The sequence below is a fragment of the Branchiostoma floridae genome, chromosome 5, assembly GCF_000003815.2.
Source record: "Branchiostoma floridae strain S238N-H82 chromosome 5, Bfl_VNyyK, whole genome shotgun sequence".
NCBI lineage: Eukaryota > Metazoa > Chordata > Leptocardii > Amphioxiformes > Branchiostomatidae > Branchiostoma > Branchiostoma floridae.
Genome location: NC_049983.1, coordinates 24,657,849 through 24,682,615, shown reverse-complemented (window position 1 = coordinate 24,682,615; position 24,767 = coordinate 24,657,849). Strand labels below are relative to the sequence as shown.

At 41.7% G+C, this 24,767-nt stretch overlaps 1 protein-coding gene across 1 annotated transcript in view; it reads left to right on the top strand.

The window, feature by feature from the left end:
* The first annotated feature begins 1,588 nt into the window (after nucleotides 1-1,588).
* LOC118416592 (gamma-aminobutyric acid receptor subunit beta-3-like) overlaps nucleotides 1,589-24,767 on the top strand; it is a 54,042-nt gene continuing 30,863 nt past the window's right edge. The window contains exons 1-3 of the mRNA XM_035821744.1: nucleotides 1,589-1,942; nucleotides 2,758-2,867; nucleotides 3,812-3,879. Coding sequence (XP_035677637.1) covers nucleotides 1,860-1,942; nucleotides 2,758-2,867; nucleotides 3,812-3,879 — 261 coding nt within the window. The 5' untranslated portion in view covers nucleotides 1,589-1,859. The remainder of the gene's footprint in view (nucleotides 1,943-2,757; nucleotides 2,868-3,811; nucleotides 3,880-24,767) is intronic.

Genomic DNA, 24,767 nt, shown 5'->3' with positions numbered 1-24,767 from the left:
CCTGTAAGCGTATCTTCCTCAAGCAGCAGTTGGAGCTTCTATTGATCCTGTTCAGCTGGAGTTGAGCAATGACTGAGATCGCTTCCGTCAGATCAGCCGTCCTCCGACCGGAGGCACACACAAAAAATGAAGGACGGACACTGGAAAATGAAAGTAAAGTGGAGAACTAGAAAGTACTCCAACATTTGCTGCTTAGGGCATAGCTGATCACACTGAGCTGTAGCTTCCACTGCAAGAAACTCCATGACGTTTGGTTGAAATGTAAATATTTTGATGAAGACTTGCTGCACTACTTGTGCCCAAAAAAATATCCACAAATCTCGCTCAATACTAATATTAGAAAGTGGTGTTTGGTTCGGCTGAAGTTTATAATACCATAGCGTCCTTTCCTTCCTTGCCAAGTTGCAGGCCTTGAAAATATTACTCTCAAGCGTAGACGAAAGTTGAACACAGATTGACGCGTTCTAGCTACAATGCTTATGTGGCACTATAGCCTCTAGGTCTCCACACATCGTGTGCGGTTGTTTGATCTATTCCTATGTCGTGCTTCGGCCATTATTTTTCGAGCGAAGATTAGACACTAAAATACATGAAACCCTTTCCTTCACGTCGGCCAACCACACAGTCACGTTCATCAGCAAATGGATTACCACACGCTATCCTTCCATCAATGATTATGGCCTATTAAGGTCGGTACAAAAAATCGATAAATCCTTGTTTGTCCTTCAGCTACACTCACGTCTACATCCACATCTGCATGTCTATAGCGTCCAGAAATGTGACGGGAAATTAAATCATGAAAGCCACGGCAAGCTAACATTACCATATCAAAGAAGCGCCCGATTTAGTAGTTAGCCAGAGCTTAACTCCAATTACTCAGCACCACTGTTGTAGCTACGACGATGATGATAATACTGTCTCGGTGAGTACGCATGACACGTGTGATAGGTTGTTCTTTCGTATCAGGTCTGTGGCAACGGAACCGCGACAACTGCTGTCGAAGTGATTAGTCTCACCGATCCTCGCGACGTTTGGAGGGAATAAACAGGACCATTTACGTCGCTTTAAGCACGTAATTTACGGCTTTCCATCCAGCGGTGACCGTGACACATCGGACGGATTACGTCTGAACAAGAAACACGAGGTCACATCAAATGAAGGATTCATGACATCCCGTGCGCGCAGAACCCAATTTGGATCTGACTGCAGTCGGTTTCAATTTGAGCCACTTCTGAGTCCAAGGTTGTCGCTCATCAAAGCATGGGAAAAACGTTAACGCAGATCTACGCACTGCACTTTTTTGTGTGAAACCGCTTCATATCAATGCAAAGCACCCGCAATAAAAAGCGTGCACTTGTGCATGGTAACAAATTTCATCCCCACCCAGGGACATCCGAAGCTATTTAATACGCCGCCTTCTCGCGTTATGGAACGGCTGCGGGTATTGATTGAAAGCCGCCGGGGCATAAAACGGGGCGTACATTCATTTCGCTTCTCCGGTGCCGGCTCATCAGTGTGGTCGCCATGGCGGTGCCCAATGAGCGGCGGCTGATGAGGCCCCGCCCCGTTCTGAGTGAGCAGCCCGGCACTGACTGATGCACAGCTGCGATGTCCTTGCGTGGATCGTACCTCCGGACCGGAACGTGGGAGAGGTGCCAGCGCCGCCGTTATCCCCAGTGCCTCGCCTGTACTCCTGATGGCCAATGGGACAGCGCTCTACTATCAAGCAGAAAGCAGCCATTTCCATTAGAAAATCTGTTTATGGAGCCCGTGGGAGCGTCTCTCTGCGCCTTCACAGACCTTCTTGAGTCCACACTTCTCTCGTGATAGGCCATTTCAGCACTTGGCTGTCTGTGGGAATGGCCTTCTCCTGCCGTCGTGTCTACCTGTGCCTGTGCACTGTTTACGTCTGTATGGACGTGTCGGCCGCGACATTTCCCGGGTAGGTACAAGCGCCACTTCTTTTATATTCTTTCAATGATATGTGAGTATTATGAGTTCATTCCTAACTTCATCTCTACCCACAACTGAGCATGAGTGAAATGTGTTTTTAACATTAGTTTCTGAAACTTGGTCGTAGCAACGGTTTAGATTACTCACTCACCGAAAATGAAATATAGCGGTGGTATTGAGATTTCAGAAAATTTAGTTATAGGGTATTTTAACTGAACTGATTTAGTGAAAAAGATACTTTCGAAATATGATTTCAAGAAATGCTGTAATTAAATCATAAACAGAATAAACATCGTTATAAATCTATCACACTTAATTTATAGTTAGCTTTCTGTTAGCTTTCATAATCATATAAACACATAATGTAATGATGGGTTGTGGTGCGGTTATTTTCAAGTAATTGTCATTTCAATTGTCATACGGTTAATATCATCTATAGCAATTACTAAGTATTTATTTATCCATTTGGTCTTTTGGCTGGCAGACAGTCAATTATGTAATTTTTGTATGATGTAAATGATTCGAAGGATAGTAACTGATGTTGTTTCACTAATAGATTTTTCTAATTATTCGTTTGAAGTATGACCTTGAATTTTGAGTTATCTATGTGTATTCTAGGAGAAGTATAAATGTATGTATGTGTTGGCACCCAATATCAGCTACGCTGCCAGGGTTTGCCATGTATTCAATTGTCTGCAATCTCAATACAAAAATAAATAAATTAATAATAAGCATGAATATAAGAATAAAACTGTCTTGTTGTGACAGGAAATAGCGCAGTTTGTTGTCTAATTCCGTCCACAGGAGCCAGAATAATTCATCAGCGAAATTCTTCTCCACCACCACGCCGACCACCAGCGCCATCGAGAATCTGCTGAAGGGTTATGACCGCAATCTCCGCCCGAATTTCGGCGGTAAGTCAGTCCGATCGACCGCGCGTCAGCCTCCGCTGAACACGCTCCTCGTCATGGTAGAAGCCTTTGGCCTTGTTTTACCAGAAGATTTGTCGATGAGCATAGGTTCCAGGCATCTTCATCTTCATTTTCATCATTGAAAACTGAAAAACCAAGACATTCTTTATTGATCAAAAAGGAAAAATAATACATGTCACAGCGGTGTTGCTAATATCAACACAGCCTCGGAAAAATGAAACTCCAGATGATAAAGACAATTAAGATACAATGAGTACTATGGTCACAGTATTTTATGATTGGGTAGTCTAAGAGGACATAGAAAGTTTAGAACAAGCTCACACCTAAAATCCTTCATTGCAGAAGAGAGAGAACGGACGAGCTTATGTGAAAAAAGGATGAAGTCAAATTAAAAGCTTTGGTTTAAAAAATACATAGAATAAAATTTTTGGCTTACCACTAAATAAAAAAATTAATGGAAAAGTTTTTATGTACTTAGAGTATTGTCAATGATAAGTATCTTGTCCATGTCAAATTCCATTTGTATCGTTCCTGCATTTGTCAGCCACAGGGGGGCTAGCCATTTGTAATAGCCACAGCCAAACCAAAGAATAAAATACAGGAACCCCTTAGTAGACTGAGAGGGTTTATCAAGGCTATATCAATCACAGCTAATTTACCAGAAGAGCAGTATATACGCGCAGGCTGTAGACATTTGGTGGGAAGTCAGATGACAAACCAAGGTGACGGCAATCTTTGCACATGCTTTGGAAGTAGTCAAGATCCGAAATCCCACGATTAGTACCATCTAGCTGTATCATGATATCGAATATTTGTGTACGTTAGCCTATATTGTATAGTATTTATCTAAAGATATATACTGTAATTCTATTTTCATTTCGTAGAACAGACTTGTGTACTTCATGTTGTGTTCTTACCTCCCCCAGGCCCCGCCGTGGATGTTCTCGTCAGTATGCAGATCGCCAGCATTGACCAGATCTCGGAAGTGGACTTGGTATGTACGCTCACACACACACGTCCCAAACCTTATCGTCCTGATGCCATCACGGGGATTAGATGTACAAATAACGGCCGCGTTAAAACATGAATAGCATTCATCAGATAATCGCCGTAATCCCGTTACGTCCTTCCAGACTCGTTAAATCACTCTCTCGCATGTCTAAGTGGTACGTGTCCGGGCGGGGTGTCTACTGCATGCGAAGGGTATACGACGGAGGTTTTTGGAGTGACCACCAGTATTAGACCGTCATGGCTGTATACAATAAATCCATGCCTCCAGTAGGCTCCCTAGGGGGTCGGATAATGAGCTAGTCACACTCTCGCTGATCCTGGCTACAGGGGAAATCTTCTTCTTTGAAAACACTCAATTGTTTTTTTTTTCACTTCAGAGTAGGAGATAATCATGCACTTTGTCTAGTTTGTAGAGTATCAATAAGCTAAGGTTACATTTCCTTCAAAACTGCAAGAAATCTTACAAATATTACGTTTTACAAAAAACTATGGTGAAACTGTCGTCAGACACCCCACTGTGTTGTACGGATTCTCTCCCTCTGCCCACTCGCATGTCTACGTGCCCCATGCCCTCCGTCCACTGCATGCGAATATCAACCTACTTCCTCTGACATTTGAAAACTTAAGTCTAATAGCACCATGTCCTTCTACATCAAACCCATTACTGCCAGCTTACTTGACCTAAATGTTAGACGAGCTATGCTGTACACAGCGAACTGGAGAAAAGTGAGTCACGAAATCCCCAGTTCGTACTCGGAACACTCAGTCGGAGTACCGTGTGCGTGTAGAGATCACGTTGGATACCCCGAGGGGAGTTCTAGAGAGGAAACTAAATGCCAGCGATGATTTCCGTTAGCCGATGGGCTGCACATTTTAATAATAGCCTTGAAATCTATTCTCATATCACTTTCTCTGTTTCCTGTGACCGTGAACTTATATTCGCTGGCTTCGTGTTTGATGATGCGAAGTTCGCACAGGGCAGTTCATTTCGCTGGTAGTACATGTACACGAAAAAGCCTTTAAGCCTCAAGCCATACTATCCCGCCATGTCCCCTTAAGCTTAGTAAGACGTAGCGCCGTCTTAAACGGCAGAACGGTAAAGCTTGATTAGGTCATTTAGTGACACCGAATGCTGTTAGTAAGTTGTTCTTATGAATTTGACCGTTTCCGTCTAATACCACTTTATCTGATGTGTCATTTAAAGGTGTAACACGTAAATAAGTCGAATGTTTGTTCCCAGTTTATATATTCAGATCGCCATCTGAAACCTCCAATGATGTAGTTCGCAATAGATCGCTGCGAAAAAAAAGAGTCAGCTAAAGTCAGGATTCAAGGACAATGCATGTACCCTTCTCGACCTGATTCGACGTCGATAAAAGGTCATTTACGGTTATAGATTTGGCACATCTAATACAAGCAAGTAATAATGCCTAAATCAACTTTCTAACGAATAATACAAACTGCACACTGGTACAGGTATCTGATAAAGTTCTGCACCAACGTGTATTGAAATCATAAATCTAGAATGATTGGCACTTAATCCGGTATTAAAAGTGAAACGGTATACTTTCTGTTTTATGACTAAATCACCATTATCAGTACCTTATCATTTGTCTAGTAGAAGCAATTTTGCTTTCATAAGGCGGAAGGAATGGCTACGTTGAGAATTCCAACGAGTTTAATTGGATTTGATAGCATCTGAATAATAAAGACGATGCGAAAGGGCAACAGCAATTTACGTACTTCAGAGTCGAGATGATCCTAACTACAGTGCGGATGATGTATGGGTACCACAGAACGTGTAATTCCGTGCAGGGCGGTGTTTCAGTAGTAATTCACATGGAAGAGATGCTCAAACCCCGATCCACAAGGTATCATCAACCCATCTCTTTCCGTCCTTCAAACGAAATTGAGAACAAAACGCACAGAGGCGAAACGTCCTGACTAATACATAAGTACGTGTTCATAGCGGGTACCACTGCACGCCCCAGGTAGTTCATGGACTATACGTGTTCACTGCGCTCCCAAGGCGCATCAATGTCGCCATGTAAAGCGATCAGTCAGGAGGGAATTAAAGTGGACACGTCGATTCTTTACCTATAGTGTAGTGCGGATGCACTGGATCATTCGTGATGGTTGATTTTGAAAATTGATCTAAATGCGATTATAGATAGTCCAATAATGTGGCAATAGCCGTTAAAGACTCGTGGGCTTAGTTAAAGGCCTTTCTTCATGACACTACTGCATTGGGACGAGTCAGGGGGGGGGGGGGGGGACCATGCATAACAGCAGCAATGTTAAAGGAATCTACTACTGTGCATGTGTGCAACCAGAGGTGTACTTACGGTTAAGGATGGAATCACCATACGATAGTAGACCAAGGAAACAGTTTGATAGTTAAACGTATGTATATATATATATATATATATACCTTTTAAAGTGGCCACGAAATTCCTCCCAAATTTCCCTGTGTTTAGTACAATAAAAAAGAAAGCTACATTTCTCCTAACATCACAGAACCCCCGCATTATAGTTAAATTAAAATCCTTTGTCTTCCATTGCTTCCGGAAAATAAGTCTAACCCAACAAGTTTGAATTAGGAGTTAGCTTTCAGACTACAGTAGACATATCCAATGTTTGTCCCCTTTCATATAAACTGCAATTAGCCCTCGGGTAGGAATTTGCAATGGACTATAACTATTATATACAATCATCATAACAATTCACCTGAACAATTTCAGTTATGTAAACACCGAAGACTGACGAATTGTAGGAACAAAACACTGATATAAAGTCACACAAATTGAACCGTTTGTCATGTGCATCGTGGTCCTAATCTAACGTTACTGTGTTCTGTATCTCCTGCTGGATATCTGATTGTTCAATAGGCAACTGCTGCGTGAGTTTTGCGCAAAAATTGCATCACTACCAGGACAAATAAAGACTAGATAAACCTATTATCAAATGCATATGAGCAACAAAGCGCAAAAAAGCGCAACCATTGATGAATAAGTCATTCAATCGTAGAGTACTCGAGCTGAATATTGTATGTCTGTATCCCCCCTTATCTATTGTCGGAGCTACTGAAGCATACGAGATAGGGTACAAAATTATAACGGGTTGGCTAACGAAAAAGGGTTATGCTTCGTTCCAAGTCCGAGTTTCGATCGCTTTTACCGAGGTAACCAAATAGTTAAAGGTAATCAAAAAACTATATCCGTTTTGCGGTAAATTGAGTTGGCAACCACAAAGAGAACGAAACCTCATAGCAAAGCAAACGCGACTGCTGGGTTTGTGATGAGAAGTACCAACAACAGTCTACGGCGTCTCCGGCGTCAGATTGATTGCATAATATATCCCTGATCGATGCCCCGCTGGTAATGAAGGGATGATAAGACTATCGGGTGTCATCCTTTGACCCGTTTCTGCCGTTTATTCTCGCAAAGTCTTCAGGGAGAAGCGAAGAACCCACAGTATTCTCCCGAGACCAACCGGCGGTTGACTTGATAAGGGCCCTTATTGGCTGAACTCTCCGCCCGTACACGGCTATGCAGTGTAAGGGCGTACGCCAGACAGTGTGTCGCTATGTTGGCAGTTAGGGGAGATGATCTTATGTGTGTGGAAATGCCTGCGGGAATGGGTTAAACCGGGAGTGTTGATACGCCATGACGTGAGGAACTCCAGAAGGACTGTAGTTGTATAGCAAATGAGCTGAGCTTATCGTTACTACTGTCCCTCGAGGTATAAAGCTAGACATTTGCAGGCTCTGTTTATGTTTCGGGATTTCTCACAAATATCATTGTGACAAGATGCGTGAAATTCATGCAAATCCTGCACATAATGGAGTATGGTATGGGAAATAAAATGTGTCGACTGCAGCATGACAGATAACGACAAAGGAAAACTTTTACTCAATTCAAGAAAGGGAAGAGAATCGTAGAGGCCTCGAAGATGGTCATTGCCGTCTCTTATTCATCACCTTTGTGTCGATATAGAATAAGATCTGCATGTACAATATAATGGTTGATCTCCTTCGTAGCCACACATACGTCTAAAGGAGGCCTCATTTTTAATACATGAAGTTTTGATGTCTGAGGTAGCCTTTATGTTCAAGCCCCATCCAATGTGGTGAATTGTGATACGGCGCTGATTCTACGATGTCGTACAGAATAGATCCTAACCAAAGACTATGATTTATACCAGGATAGAAGACTCCAGCTAAGAGCAGCCCGTGCAAGCACGTAGCGAGGGCGCTGCAAACAAGACTCTCTCTGTAGGGCCTACATTTTCCCGTGTCTCTCGCACAGCATGCTATTTCGTTATGGTGGGCTTAAACTGTTACACACACATAAGCCTACAATTTCATCGCCAGGATGTCCCCATGGCTGGCACTCAACGGTACATTTCCCCATGTGAAGCGAGTGTAATGTGTAAAAACCAAGGCTGCACGAATGCGTCTCAGCAGGCGCTAGGGTCCGGCAGATTCAGCGGCATCAGAAATCTATTTGGCGAAGACAGATTACAACATACGCACGGGCCGGCCGGCAATTGGAACGACACCCTGCAAAGGTCGCGCGGGAGGAAGAGAGATGGTGGGGTGTAGATCGGGCAGAAATGGAGCATACGTCATATAATAACGGATACTGCAAACGGTGTGTCGTCTGGGGAGGACATACATACTTCATGATAGGTAATCTTCAGGGATGCACAAGTTGGGGACCACTAAAGCGTATTCAGGTGGTGTACTGCTGGAAACGGTCCAGTGAACTAACTACATGGAATTCTAGTATCATGATTACCACACGTGCACCATAACAACGTAACGTCGATGATCCTAAAAAATATTGTTTGAATCACCTTAAAGCTATTTGTCGCTTCATAGAAAATGTAGATATCAAGGGCCTAGCTGATTTATTTAGCACAGAAGCAGTGGGTTGTGCAATCTATGGCAGCGTTTTGGTTTAGAAGATAACAGTTTTAAACATGTTTGTATGGTACAATGATGTTGTAACATACCTCCCTATAGCTAAACATTGTTATGCAATGCTATAGGGTTGATTTAACTTAACTTACTATGTAAAGAAATGACAGGAAACTCTACATTTTGCATTGTCCAACTATCACGTAGTGCAGCTTTAAGTTAAAGAAAACTTGCATTGATCTTATACTCCTACTACCCAGCCATCCAGTGAAGCACTTAGCTGTTACTACCCAACAGAGATTGCTTTCATGTCAACGTTAGGCCATTTCTTCATATAATACCAGCCTCCATTGGTTGATATTTGGCTGGTATCGTGTTCCTACGCTTTGAAGTGGTGAAAGCTGAAGTTTATTGTGTTGCCTGGAGCCGGCCAATGTGCTCCCCACAGTTTCCGCTGACACAGCAAAAGCCCGAGAGAACCGCCCGCTCGGAGTTGTGACTGATAACAAGTCACGACTCGGTTTGCAAGAGGAACCAAGCTGTTCAAACATACCCCAAGGCGGCACATTTGCGCGCTGGCCTCAGCTCCGTAGCTCGCGTTGGGTTCCAAATTGAACAGACTCACACAAGGAAATCCTTTGGGTGCAAACACCGACAGGGGTTTGATGGATGAGTACATGCATCGGGAAGGACAGCTCGCCAATTGACTTGGTCCAAACTCGTGTTTTACATCCAATTCCGGAAGATGGCCTCTGTTTCTCTTGCAAAATGACACCAGGCTAATTTACATGGCAGTGATGAAAGGAGGTACAAAGTTTTTGATTGCCAGCAGACTCCCTCACTAATATATCAGCCTTTTCTACTGTATGATGTGGGATGGTAATGGGAGTCGCCAGTCGTAACTTCTCTACCAAACTTAACTGTGACAAAAACGTGAGGCTGGTAATGCTGACGGATGACAGCCATTAGTATCAATGTAGCTTGTTAACCCCAGCCCCTGGTTTACCGTGTAATCACCCCACTGTCAATACCAGTTACACACGGTCTTATTAACGGACGGTGACACGGGGAAGGTTAATAGGGAATCATCTCAAGATGCTTGACAGTCGATACAAGCTTGCTAATCTATAAATATCTGAGTTGACATATCATATCAGGTACCTTCCGGGAGCTGGCCATTATTTTACCGGTCATTACTTCGGTACGTCCTCGAAAAGTTCGATATCATCCTGTACGATCTGCCTACTGAAGGCACTTTGCACTCTTCCGTCTGACAGGTTCTCACTGTGAAGTCAGCGAGTAGACAGTTCCTTAGATATCAAGATAGTCCTACAAAGTTGAACACAATGCCATTAGATGCAGTATATAGTAGGCGATATCGATTTCTCTGTATATTTGAATATCTTACAGAAAGTCTCAAAGTTTCTATGTAAACAGTATGATGATCCTGTGCTATAATGAAATTTAATATGTATATTATAGAGTAAAACAAGTCTATTGGAGAATATTGTCCTTTGGCTAATTGCCAGTGACAAAAATGACAGCTAAAAGGTCAACAATATAGTAAGCGACTACTCTAGTCTAAAGTTTACTCTAAAATATAATTTTTTTTGGGTTTGACTTTTTTTTGAGAGAGTAGAAGACGAATTATCCCACCTTTTGTGTAATGTATGGGTTTTATAATGTTAAGAGGAGGGTAGTTTTCTTTTTGTCTGTAAACTTGGAAAGGTTGAGATGTAATTTGGTGACCTCTTTAAACTTAATCACATAAGGGACAGGTGTTTCGTCTTCAACAATACCCCAAAACACAGTATTTACAAGTTCTTTCGCACACAGGTAACTTCTTAATTGATAAAATGTATGCAGCCCAGTACTTCTCACAGAGTTACACCACGTATTGGTTTATAATGGCGTCTATTTCAGGGCCCGGCATTTATCCAGGAAGCTAATTGGGAACATGGTGGCGAAGGTTGCCTTTAACTCCGGGGTAAAGCCGGTTGTCTGTTTCGCATTGGATCAATGCTGAGGTTTGTCTTCGGCCTGGAACGCTTCCAGGAATGGAAAGTGGTTAGAGGGGAGATTTTTGCACCACTCTGTTGTACATTCTGTTCAGACATTTTTTTATGATACAAAAATAAACTACAGCTATATTACATTTGTCAAATATAAATACTGAGAAACTAAGACTAGTGTTTCTCCAGCCTAGTACTTTTGCACATGGAGTAATAGCATACACTGGTATGTCTGGACGAATTACATGGGTAACTTCACATGAAGTACATGTGTAGTGTAACAGTCAGAAAAGACAAAAAGTACATTTGTCAGAACTTTGAGTAGCCTTAGCTCTAGGAATATGTACAATCAGTTACTACACTTTGATTACACATGGACTAGTCTAACAATAGACACGGTTCATTCCAAAATATCAAATATCACTCTGTTTATACATGCTGCCTCCAGGATAATACAACTTATTGTGCCTCTGAGGCAATGTTAGACTTTCAGCAAACAAACACACCTACTGCAGTCAGATAAGGACTTCAGCCAGCTGTGCGCTATTTTCGGAGGCCCTATATGAAGGTTATATGAATAAATTAAGAGTTACTTGATTATTCTGTTCAAACATGCTGCTTCCTCGATAATACAACTTATTGTGCAACTGAAGGTATGTTATACTTTCAGCAAACACACCCACTGCAGTCAGATATGGACTCTAACCAGCTGTGCGCTATTTTCGGAGGCCATATATGAAGGGTACATGAATAATTAAGGAGTTACGACATATGATATACTTGATTATTTTGTTCAGACATGCTGCTTCCACGATAATACAACTTATTGTGCAATTGAAGGTATGTTATATTTTCAGCAAACACACTTACTGCAGTCAGATACGGACTCTAACCAGCTGTGCGCTATTTTCGGAGGCCCTATGTGAACGGTATATGAATAATTAAGGAGTTACAACATATGATATACTTGATGAGAGTTCCGTAACTTTTGAGCTCTTGCTGGCACGTTAGACGAATGGTTACCTTGGGCTTTGATGTAATTGATGCGTAGACTTCCATGTCCCGTACCCTTGTCCTCGATATACCTCCTGCATATACATGTTAGTCCATGTAAAATTAAAGCTGTGCAGGTACTAGGTATTCCTGATGTCTACCTGCACCTCACCTGCACTGGTGCATGTACTGGGTTTACCACCTATGAAGTATAGAAAGAAATAATGGCAATGGTTTCTGAACAGATTTTAGTATGATCCATACTTCCTAAATTCAGAGTGGTGCAGATACACGTTGTTCGAGCCCTGCTTCTTCCAATAGATGTGACTCTGAAATATCTGAGATACCAAACATAGAGCATCTATGGTGAAATCAATACTATATTTAAATCTTCGATAGACGAGATTAAGGGACTAGGCTAAAAAAAAACCAAAAGATCTAAGTTGGTTCGACGTTGAGACGGTCCAAGATGTCTTGGAACTCTCCTTGAAGTAGTGAGTTGACAAGAAGAATGATAGAAAGAGTGAAATGGAGTCTAAATGAGGTAAAAGAGGTGATAGATGTTGGTCCAGCCCATCAGAGTGATTGGTCAGTCTGTCAGAACTCACCGGAATACAACTTCCACATTTCTAACCCGCAACACCAGAGGATATCGATTGGGGAAGTCTTTTTGAAGAAATCCTCACCATTTGTTCGAGTGACTCAACAAGAGCGTTTGAACATGGGGCCTGTACCGGGGTATTTGGTCATACCATAGCTTTGTTACTTATAGATAAAAGATTTTCGAATAGAACCAAAAATTCTTAACACTTAACGTCAGTGCAAAATATTATCGCCCGAAGATAGAATATATGATATTAGCTTGCGCATTTTGATTAAATACTTTAATAGCAAGCCCATCTTTCATCACAACTCGTGTACATTTATGTATTGTTTGAGAATAAGACCAGGCAAAGTACTCGTGAAAGATAACAAAGATATGGCCCAGAGTTTATTCTAGCAATCTGGCATGGATCCACCTTAAATGGAGTTGACCACGCTAGTTTATGGGTATGGTGCCACCCAGAGGCGATCAAGAGATGGAACGGCGCCATAATCAATTTTTATGAATAAAAACCAAGGATAGACACGTCCCCACTGCTAATTGTCCTTCTGTTGAGGGAATTACGTCGCGTCTTCCGGCGTCTTCTTCTTCTGCCTTTGTATAATTCGGCCATTTAAACCTAGTGAGGTATGGTAAAGTCATGACACCGGAAACATCAGCTTTATCCTCCTGATTGTCCCACGGCGTTTTTGAAAGACTATTACGCTGGACATTGTGTTCATTACGACTATGTCACTCAACGCACCTGCTACCTTTTCATTTGCCATTTATATCATTTTCTATATTCTTTTTGACATATATTGATATAATCAATCGTCTTTCTCCCTGTAACTTTTTTTTGAATGCTTAATCTCATATAAGTTAAAGAAGAACAAGTCACTGGCATATCTTAGTAGACTTAATATTCAGTAGCGATTTAAAATATTTCAAAAGATAATTAGTCTTATCTTTAAGGTTTTTTACGTGATCTCTTGTTTGTTGTCTAATAAGGTCTCGTTGTTTTCTTCTGACGGTACCGGTGACTTAAAGACATATTCGTTTACTTAGCAAGGGACATACTCTTATTTAATTACCTCGTTAATAACTAACCCCAGATGACTACGAGAAAAGTGCACTTACAGAGGAGCGACAATTAAGTGAAGTGACAATTAAGATTTAAACTCGTTGTAGTCAGAATGATAGACCGCGCCTATTACAAGAACGAAGACATCTAGTTCTTATGAAGAAGGAAACTGTCAGTCCTTGTTGAAGACGAACGAGTGGCAATAGCTGGGTGGTCCTTACAGCTCGTCTTCTTGCCCTTCATATGGTGACATTTGCCGTTGATGTTCCTAGAAACAAATGTCTCCGCACTCCATTTCCGGAGTGTGACGATCCAATTAAAACAGTGGAGCACCTGAAATCACGTCTTCACCCCGGGTGGTCCGGCTGGAATCCTTCTGAGACGCGCGCGCGAGAATCTGTCCTTATTGGGAAAATGGAACTCAGGCGGAATGACTAATGTCTACAGATGGATTTGGCAAGGTGATGTCGACTGGACCGGAACTCCTTCTTTATTCATTGGCAACATGCTTGGCCTTAAAAAGCTATTTGTGAAGTTCAATGACTTCAGTGAATAAATATGTAATGTCGGCAGATAGAGTTTTCCATGTGTTACATTGTAGATAGGGCCAAAAGCCATTATGTACTGGCCCTTCCATACATCTATGTTAGCGATGAAGGGGCAATAGAAGAGAGTGGTAACCATGTGAAACCCATTCCAAATGACTTAAGTTAAAAAAAGCCATTCTTAAAACGACCTTGGTCGGTAGACAGAAAGGAAACACGAGAGACCAAAGTCGGCAAGCTTCCAAAAGGCTAGCCGTTACTGCCCGGACTCTTTCAGGACAATAACGTGAGAAGTACTGAGTCGTTTGCGCTATAGTTTTTTTTCTTAAGATGGCTACTGATTTGAAGGTGCTATCAATATCACAAAATCCCTTTTGTTTGCATTTATTCATTGGGCAATCTTCTCATAGACTACTTTTTGTGTCATACCATATCGGTGATTGTCCACCGTACACTTGGACTTGGTTACAAAGTGCTCGGCAAAGAAATGTAGCATGATTTACGTTTCAGAAAGGGTAATGCCAGCTTAGAAACATAACTGGATATTTTGTACATGGAACTTGACGAAGATCTTCATGGTTCATTATTTTCTTCAGATATTTCTCTTGTAATTAGCAATGTGGTAACCGTTCTTTTCCTCAGCGCCCACCAACGTCAAGTTACCCATACGAGGGTAAACAACGCAACATTTCGAATTCATCCTCTGGATTGATACAGTGTAGACATATCGACAACATTTGTAATTTTAAGTGGAACATACATATAGAATACAACGCGGGGTATTCCGTATCAACTGAGGTATTAGCCCTACCCGCGGGAGGGATTGCCCGAAGGCCAGAGGGAGATCCGACCCGCGGGAGGGCTGGGACCGAGGGTGATGCGGAATACCCCCTGTTGTATTTCATCTATATCATGTCAACCTGAGAAAAAACCATCTTTCGATTATTTCTGAAATGCGCCAAAAGTTGAGAAAATTTGGTGCTCTCGAACAAAATTGCTGCAACCGCAATTTTCCAACGTCCGAATCAGGTATTCGAATTTTCGACCGTGCTACATTTGGCATGTTCAGAGTATGTTCAAATTATGCAATGGAAGCCCGTGTGATACAACTTGTGATACGGCTTTTTTCCACACGGTCCGGAACACCTATATCGAACGTTTTCGCGTCACAGATATGATATAACATGGCATATCCCTGATATGAGACATCACAAAATCGTAATTGATTAGTCGTTTCCGAATTGATACACTTGAGCAGGAAATCTCGTGATTATGTCCCCCAAGCAATACAGCAAGCATTCAGCAAAATGGAATAATTTAGATGGAGAACATAAATCTACCTGTGAGATACCTACGGAATAGATAAGATATGAAACTTGGGTTTAATGCTGCAATAAGATCAGCGTTTGAAAACGTTTGATTGTGAAGCCCGTTGCTTTTTTCCCTGGTATTGCTCTTCATGGGCGTCATGGGTTACAAACATGGTGTAGTCTTATTGCTTTGCCAAGCAGTTGGTAAAAGGCCAGGACTGTTCAGAAAACCTTTAACGGATTGTTGGACCATGAAACTGCAACGTAAATGCATTTCACCATCGTGTAGTGATACGCGATCTCACATTGAGCTGTTCCGTGTACGTGTTGATAGTTCAAAAGCAGCGTTTGGAGATCAGATAATCTTCATCATCATTGTCCTCGTACATGCAGTTAAACATTTTATCATAATGTACATCCCATCCAAATGGTCATGATACACGTATATTGCTAAAGTTATGGTGTTCACTTTGGCTGCTGATAATCTAATCCTCATCCAGCACCAAGGTCAGATCAAGAATGTGGCACAAAATGGCGCTTAAGGCTGTATATGTATGCCTCAATGGCTTGGAGCTCACGGATACACGGATTTGATGAGATGGGAAGGAAAAGCTGACCCCGTGTAGTTTGGAATCGTGCTTATTGGCACTGGATCGGGTAAGTAACAGGTTGAACTGCTCCAAGGCTGATGCCGTACGTGATAATGGTAGATCGAATAGAACAATGATGGTAAACATTACACAATCATATCGCCGACCCAAACACATAGAAGATAATATCAAACCATCACAGTTCAGGGCCAAAAACTGCTGAAGAATATGTGATAAAGCTCGGGGGTAAATGCCTTATATAGATGTACCTTAGATAACCCCAGTGGAGGTGATGAGATAGGTGGAGATAGGCAAAGACGTGACATATCTGAATATGCCACATTTCGCCACTATGAGATTCGTAGAAGGCAGATCATGAACAGAAGTGGCATATCTGCGAATGAAGAATAAGCAGAGGGGCGACAATATCCGTGTTATGATATAAAAGATTAGATATGGAGGCTAGGGAAGCGAAGGTATTGCAGACTGTATGATGGCACACACACACACATACATACATACGCACACACACAGATACACACACACACACAAATACACACACACACACACACACACGCGCGCGCGCACACATCCACACACACATCCGCCTATACACCCACACATACAGGCACATACACACACACACGCTGTTTCACGCAAATGCATACGCGCAAACACACACACACACACACACACACACACACACACACACACACACACACACACACACACGTATATATATTTATATATTTATATATTTATATATATATATACAAATTACATAGCTGTACCTCTAAACGGAATGAATGATTAACACTCTAATAATACCATCCACATAGTTTTATAGGTTCTTTTATGATATTCTTATATGTACGCAGATTGAAGTTTACGACATCATCAAGATTCCGAGTAACCATCAGAAAACCAATCAGTGTGACTTGATTTGTGGTGATTACCGGGTGATAAAAAGCTAGTCTTGGTGCAACAGCCGCAGACATTTAAAATCTTGTTTCATCTAATTAAAAGTTCCGATGACGAATGATTCTACCTTTCCATAAAGTACCTAATGTTTTGCCATGTCCTGTTGATGGGCCCAAGGGGGTGATAATGTGATAAGATGAACGTAATAATACCTTGATGAAGCTTGTAAGAAACACTCCATAAAGCTTTATTGAACAAGCCATGACCATGTACTAGAAAGTCACTCCAGCAACGTAATCTTCTAACAAAGACTAAGAATAATTGCTGTAATTATAATCAACAACGCAGCATTAACAATGGTATAAAGAACACTTTTGTAAGATTTGTTAACGGACATGGGCATTTTATGTACTCACATTGGCGTGACAGATAAAGGGAACCCACAGCACGTTCTAAGCAAAGGAAGAATAAGCTCATGAAACTACTCATATCTGTCTGGATATTGTACAGTCCGACATGCATCAGAAGATATATTACCGTGACCCCGATCGTATGTAACGGCTTCTGTCTGGATATTGTTTCTGCAGACACGCATTTATTAGATAAAGCCCATACTTTATCCAAGATGTCTGCTACCGTTTCCCATCGAACAATGACTGAACTGATTTAACGGTGAAATTGTAACAGTTACATGTTATAAGATATGGTTGTAGATTTATATGTGCTGGAGTTTAACGCGATTATGTCGTGACGCACTTGAGTATGGAATAAGCAGAGCCACTAATGGTTCCTTTGGTAGGATAACCAAGTTATTGGATGTCGTGAAGCCCCTACGGCCACTGCTATTATGGGCCGTGAGTGAGTGACTGATTATTAAGATAATGATGATGATGAATTCTAAATTAACAGTATCCGGGAAACAAACATAGCTCATTGGTATTTTGCGAAAGTTTTGTCCAACCTTGACTTTGAAACGTAAAGTGCTGGCACTGTTTCCATTTTCTTTATTTTAGAACGTAAAACCAAAAGGCCCATTTCCTGTAGTGCATAAAGAATCCATCAAACTTGTTGATAAGAATGAGCGTCTCTCTGGCCAAAAAGCCACCAGCAGTGACAAGCAGCATTGCACTACCAGGTAAGGAGAAGATATGGTTGAATATCTCAATAGAAAGGAACCCATTTGCCACCTTTATCGCTTTAACTGTCAGGTCTTTGGGTAGGTTTTTCTATAGCAAATGCAAAATGGGTCAAACCAAGTGTGGCACTAGAGGACTGGATCTACCTTCTATGCCAAGCCTTTCAAAAAGCACACAACAAAAGAATACATGTTTATGCCAGACCTTTATCAGACAGAATTACCCGAGTTGGCCGCACTCCCGTTGTGGAGGGACCCTTGTTAGTTTGCAGACGGGACGTCGCCGTGACATTGATGGAAACTATGCTTTTATCATCAAATTGACGTTTTAGGGCAGCAAAACTTTAATTGTGAGCCTGTGGGCAGAAGAGTGCAAGATGGTCTGCATTAACGTACCCAATGGCATTACGGCTAAACCATAAAGAATGCGGCATTACCCGGACAGCGACCTGTCCGTGCAACTGATGTGATACAATTTCTAGTTTAATGCAATAGCATTGTCCTCGTGGAATAATCTTTGTCGGGCTAAAGAAATCGATTTTTAACTTTAGTACTTCTGTGTGAGGTAGACGACCTTTGCTATCGCATTAAGACTTCACTCTCCAACGGCGGATGAGAGTTACTGCCGGTCATCACCATGAGATCTATACACATGTCACAGACAGATGGATGAAGAGGGCTTACTCTGCTTTGAGATTGATCAATCCCATAGTCAGCTGCCACTGGGGAACTGGAGATTCCTCTCTTCATATCAAAACTCAACTGTATTTGGCAGAAAATCCACAGTTCCAGGAAATCGCAAATCTCAAACTTGGACGGACTTTACAGGAAGCGCGGATCGTTCCCATCTTGTCATGTTCAAACAACATTGCCAGAAGCCTATGTGGTGCGTTAAACTAGAGACATTCAGATAAGACCATTTCAGGGATTGATGGTAAAAGGCTGTATTGAAAAGAGCTGCATTTGATGCCAATCGAGGCGCGTTATGTAACAGAAGTAATGACAACACGAAGGAAAAGCTAAATGTGGGGAGCTAAACAGCAGCAATCGATGGTACCCTGGAGCTCTACCATTAATCATGCCGTGTCGTGTGAAGCCAGATCAGTGAACAATGAGATGAGAGACACTTCTGTAAACTGAAGAGAGCTGAGGATCCCGAGACGACTGCATTTCTCATTGATCGGGTGCAATGGACAGAGTTAACAGGAGTATCCACATGAGCGAAGAACCAAAAATATGTGAATCTTTCTCCCAGAAAGACGATCGTCAGCATCGGTAATGATTTGTAAAAGTCTGATTCAGTCTCGGTAAAACCTTATTCAGCGCTCGCCAGAGCTTGTTTCAGTGCTGGTAAGAGTTTGATTCAGTGGTGGTACAGTTTGACGCAGGGGATATGGCCTAGTTCAGTGGTGGTACAGCCTGTTTTAGTGGAGGTACAGCTTGATTCAGTGGTGGTACAGTTTGACGCAGTGGTGGTAAAGCCTGATTCAGTGGTGGTACAGCCTGTTTTAGTGGTGGTACAGCTTGATTCAGTGGTGGTAAAGGCGTATTCAGTTGTGGAACAGCCTGATTCAGTGGTGGCAGGAGCTTTTTTCAGTGTTAACGTTGGTGCGAGCAAGCTTCAGCAGTGGCACGATACTGATTTGATAATGGTACGAGCTCATTTCAGTGGTGGTATGAGCCCGTTCATACAAAACCCTGGACTAATTCAGTGGCTTTATGCATCGTTGGTTTGAGCTTGAGCATTCATTGACTTACATCTCACTCTTTAAAGTTTACTACCAACGAATGTACCATCATAACTACCCAACATGTAATTATGCGCGGTCAGACGCAAAATCTATTACAGATAAGATATGGCTGAAACAGTATGGTCTAACGAGTCGATATAGTTGAATCTCTCGGTATAACATAAAATCACTGACTGTCACGATTTGGTAGACAGCGATAACGATGGACACGATAGTGCATTCTTTATCTGTTGAATTTACCCCGAGCAGATGCAACGTCCATACAGGACAATGCGATAGACATCTACATCTCATGTGATAGGCGTTTACAATTATGGCAGGCAAAGCTGTTGGAGATGTAAAGGTGCGATACTTTATAGTTGTATGCTCACAGGAAAATCAATACAGGGTCACGTTGGCATCACACAGTGAAAATTTTGCTACCGACATGCGAATAAATACCAGTTATTGGCTCCATCGCGGAGCAAACCAAACCTTAATCTGAATAGTTCTTTTTTTTTTCAAACTGCGAGTCGAAATGCATCATTTTGATGCGTTAAAAGTTACGTCCTGAAACCGACTCACCAGATGATAAAGCACACAGGGCGGCTTTCATCTTCATTTCAATAGCCATTGGGCCAAACAACTCTGTGCAATCACTGGGATTCATGGTCATTTATTTTTACTGTTTTTAAGACAATAGCACAATCATGCTACAAGTAGAATTGCAAAACGGTATGGTCTTGAAGCCCTGCGGCATGCGCCCTAAACCAGTCACTAGAGTCAATTATTAACCAAAATAAATTGTCAATACCCCGTAGCTACACGATCTCTGGTGTTCGACTGTCTTTTCCCCAAGACAATAGCACCATAATGCTACCAGTAGAGTTGCAAAACGGTATGTTCTTAAAGCCCTGCGGCATGTGCCTTAAAGGTTGCTCCACCAGTCCCCAGAGGCAAATTACTAACCAGTAACCATAATACCCGTACTTATACGATCTCTGGTGTTCGACTGTCTAGACATGACGTAGTGACCATTGTGTGGAGAAAGCTCCGCAAACTTTAGTATTCCAGACTCAAAGATCAGAAGTAACTTTGGAACGTATCGTTGTAATCTCAACAACTTTCAAACTGCGTTTGTCAGTATCCATTTATTTGGCTACAATATCAGTAACTGTTATCTCAGTAAGTCCGATTATCCACTAACTGTATCTTTGGTATGCCTGGTACATTTATGCAATCACAGTATCGCACAAAATGCATTTATTTGTAATCCTGTGTTTGGCGTTAACATTTGTAACTCTTATCTCAATGGTTCTGAGCGACAGTGTAGAGCTTTAGTAATAGCTGTTATATATCAACTGATAATATCTACAATATCTACAGGTATTCCAGCACATACCTACAAGCTATTAGGAGAGAAACAGGTGAATTTTCGGATCAAGAAAAATGGATTTTCATTTTAAGACACTCGTAAGCTTATATTTCTACATATATGAACTACAAAGGATGCACTACAAGTACACGTTAGTACCATTACAACGAGGTATCATCAATATCTTTAAACATTCAAAGCTATGGCATGTCACGGACTACGACCTCCACCTCTATTCTTTTCAATACACTTGCAGTTTGCCATGATTGCCTCATTGTATCAATATCAGGTCATAACCAAGAAAAATACGTGACCTCTAACCCTAAGCTATTTTTCCACTTTCACCTCCATCAAACGTTTAATCCGGACGTCGCATAACTTGCGCTGTAGTGTTCTTAATACTTAGAAAGTTTAAGGCAACGATATTTGGTAGAAAGTTAGTCAACTGGCCATACAAAACTGTGCAGCGCTGTAATGCAGGGACTTTAAATTAAAACGTCTGGTACCGCATATCGGATGCTGCGGTGAAAAGAAGTTTGATAGGGATGACATCGGTCAAACCATAACCTTACTAATAATGCCAAAGTTTGCGAGAAATGATGATGATATGTAGTCAAAACCTATGATAAAAATCCCATCTTCATTTAAAAGTCTAATGACTTGGTCGTATTTCACAGTGACCCAGTTCATACCTGACAGCTGTGGCCAAGCAATCCTCATAAAGCTGACAGGCGCAGAGGAAGTCACTGGCGGGGATGACCCTGGTGTCAGCTCGCCATGGAGCGAGCCACAGGCACAGGCATTGAACAGCTGGGTATCGCTGCGCTCCACACACACACACATAAATACTCCGGGTCCGGACGGAATGTGTTTATCATGGTTATTACCTGACGCCTCTGGCAGCGTGTAAATTTTGAAGGTGAAGCCATTTCTAAGCAACCTGTTCGGTGTGCTATGGTTGGGAACAGCTTGTTGTAAAACGGGTATTTGTGCGGAGTTTGTGCTTTATGGCACAAAGCGAAGCCGCAAAAGATAACTCCTTAACGACTGCGTTAATGTCATGTTAACGGCAATGTAATAAAACGTCTGGCAATGCATCTCCTGTAGGACAGTTTGTGTGAAGAAAATGTTGCATAAAGCAGTTACAAATAACGGAAAAGTACATGTGTTTCTTTATCAATCAATTTCTTTATTAGTCCCGATTCATGGTGTTATCGCAGATCTCAATGTGGGCTGAGGTAAAGTATCAGTAACCGGTTTATTTAATTTGACGCTTTTAAAGTCACTGAGACAGAGTGACAAAAGAGAGAATTATTGGTCGGAAGCTTAAAGATAAAGAAAGTGATTTTGTGTAGCCACAAGAAAAAAACACACACATACATAAAACAACTTTTTCAGCAGGAGGATCACAACTGTTAATTTAAATGGGTAATAAAACAAACATAGAAATATCTCATTTCCAGTACATTGCGTAGTTACAACCATGTCCTTAAAACCAGGTTACGTTTCCCCAATCGTGTAAATGCTGACAGTAGAACACAAAAAAAGTTATGAGAAGTTGTTTTACTGTTCATATTCGGCTGACGGTTTACCCCCTTAGGGGACAGATGTACACGCCGTGAGATGAACTGTTGTGTTTGCCTGACGTAAGATTAACGACGTCCTGGCGCTGAAATTCTGAAGCACGCTTTATCTTAAGAAGACACCCGCTTGGTGACATTTTCTTGAATTTCCTGATATGAAATGAATGGTTTCCTCTCGGCACAACGTGCTCGCTGCTAATCACCTGGTGCGACGCCAGTAACGCGAAGGGTGCCAGAGAGGCGGGGCCAGGTTAACCCAACCCTTCTCTACTCTACCGCGAGCCTACGGCAGGTGTCGGACCGTCAAATGTTGCTCAAGATCCGTCAACTCAGCGCAGTGTTATTGACGTCATCTAAGCTTTTGATCGCAAAATGGACTCCATAAACATACTGCGGGCCATGATGAAAGACTTCCTGATGGATTCCTTAGATTTTTTGCAACGTTGAATAATTCAGTGTCCTAGTTTATTCAGAACTTAGACGGTTTCTGTTTGAGCAGTTTCCTGGTACGTAAATCTCAAAAACGCTGGTAGATAAACTTACGATAACATCCGTTTCCTGTCACTTATCACAATAAGCTGAGATATCTGCCCCAGTAAGCTAATATTTAACGTTAAGAGCTAACATAATGTCAGAGGAATGCAGTGAATGCTTCTTATCGCAACATCATAAAACTCAACATAAAGAAGATTGTTACAACTCCATCCATCGTTCGCTTGCATCATAAGTTGATGCGTGGCGGCTGCAGACAGTCCAGACAGTTATCGCCAAGTTGATCTGCACTGCATGGGAGTAGAAAGTGCAGTCAGATCTGGAGACCCCCAGCCCCAAGAGTGTGTTGAAAAATAACCGCCTCTTTTTGTTTCATGGTACACAGACCGGGACCACATTACTCGATGAAAATCTAAATAAATGCATCTGTATGTTCTAAATATTTGCAATACTTGTCAGTTGTAGACCGCGACCCAGAAAATCTGCCCATCCCTCCATCACCCTTGACATAAAAGCAGAAAAAGTTACCGCTATTCTATATGCCTAGGAGGAGTCAACTTTTGTCGCACTTGCGGAGTGGTTCAAGCTTTAGAAAGACATTACGACAGAAAGACATTACCGTAACAGACTTCACAGTCTGCTTACCACGTTTAGCTGAAACATCAGCATTTATCTTAAAAATGCTGCACAACTTACGGACTGCTAGATCTAGACGGATCTTCAATAAACTTCTGACATTTCAATAACGTGGATACTGCAAGTAATAAATGCCATGGTATCTGCCTTTCCGTAAGCCTCCAGCCACACCGGCTAATTACGACATTTACCCTTATCATATGCAGGCGCGGTTGTTTTCCGTTATCGTCTAGATCCCAGTCTTATGATAAGGACTACTGCTAAACCACGATGCCTGGGGACGCATCGGTATTCACTTTGTGGCTCTATGTTGAAGCCCCGGTGCCTATGCCGGAGATGTACATATGGAAGACGTCAAATGACATTAATTCTATTTTTTCCGGGTAAATTTTACTCTATATAGAATTAAAGTATATTCATTGGTGTTATTACAAAGATAATAATATCTTAAACTTTATTCCCACTCAAGGTGAAAAAGACATACTGCCACGGTAGTAATCAAGCACTATCGATAAGTATGTCATAATCATGCCTTACTGTATTAAAGCTACTGTTTGGGTAGATCACCCAACTTAGTTTTGCTTGCAACTTAATAATTTTTAAATAACGAGATTTGTTCAGTGCAAGGCCACATGGAACACATTTGGGTACTGAACTAACACTTAATACAGCTGAACCTCTTCTAGCTAATTCAGTCACATCAAGTTTCGACTAAGTCCATAGGAAAAGCTGGGATTGCAAAGACATCTTAGGAAATTCCCTACCTGACTTGGACTGGAAAACTTTTGATCCATCTACACCGGGAACTACCCCTACTCTTTTTTATATTTGTTATGGATGATTTTACGTGCTTAATGTGTGACTCTTCTTAAAAACGGGGCCACTATTCAGGTAGTGGATGCTTGTGTTGTGCTTAAAACATTTTTAAGTTAATATTTCAGTACAAAACAAAGCAGAACAA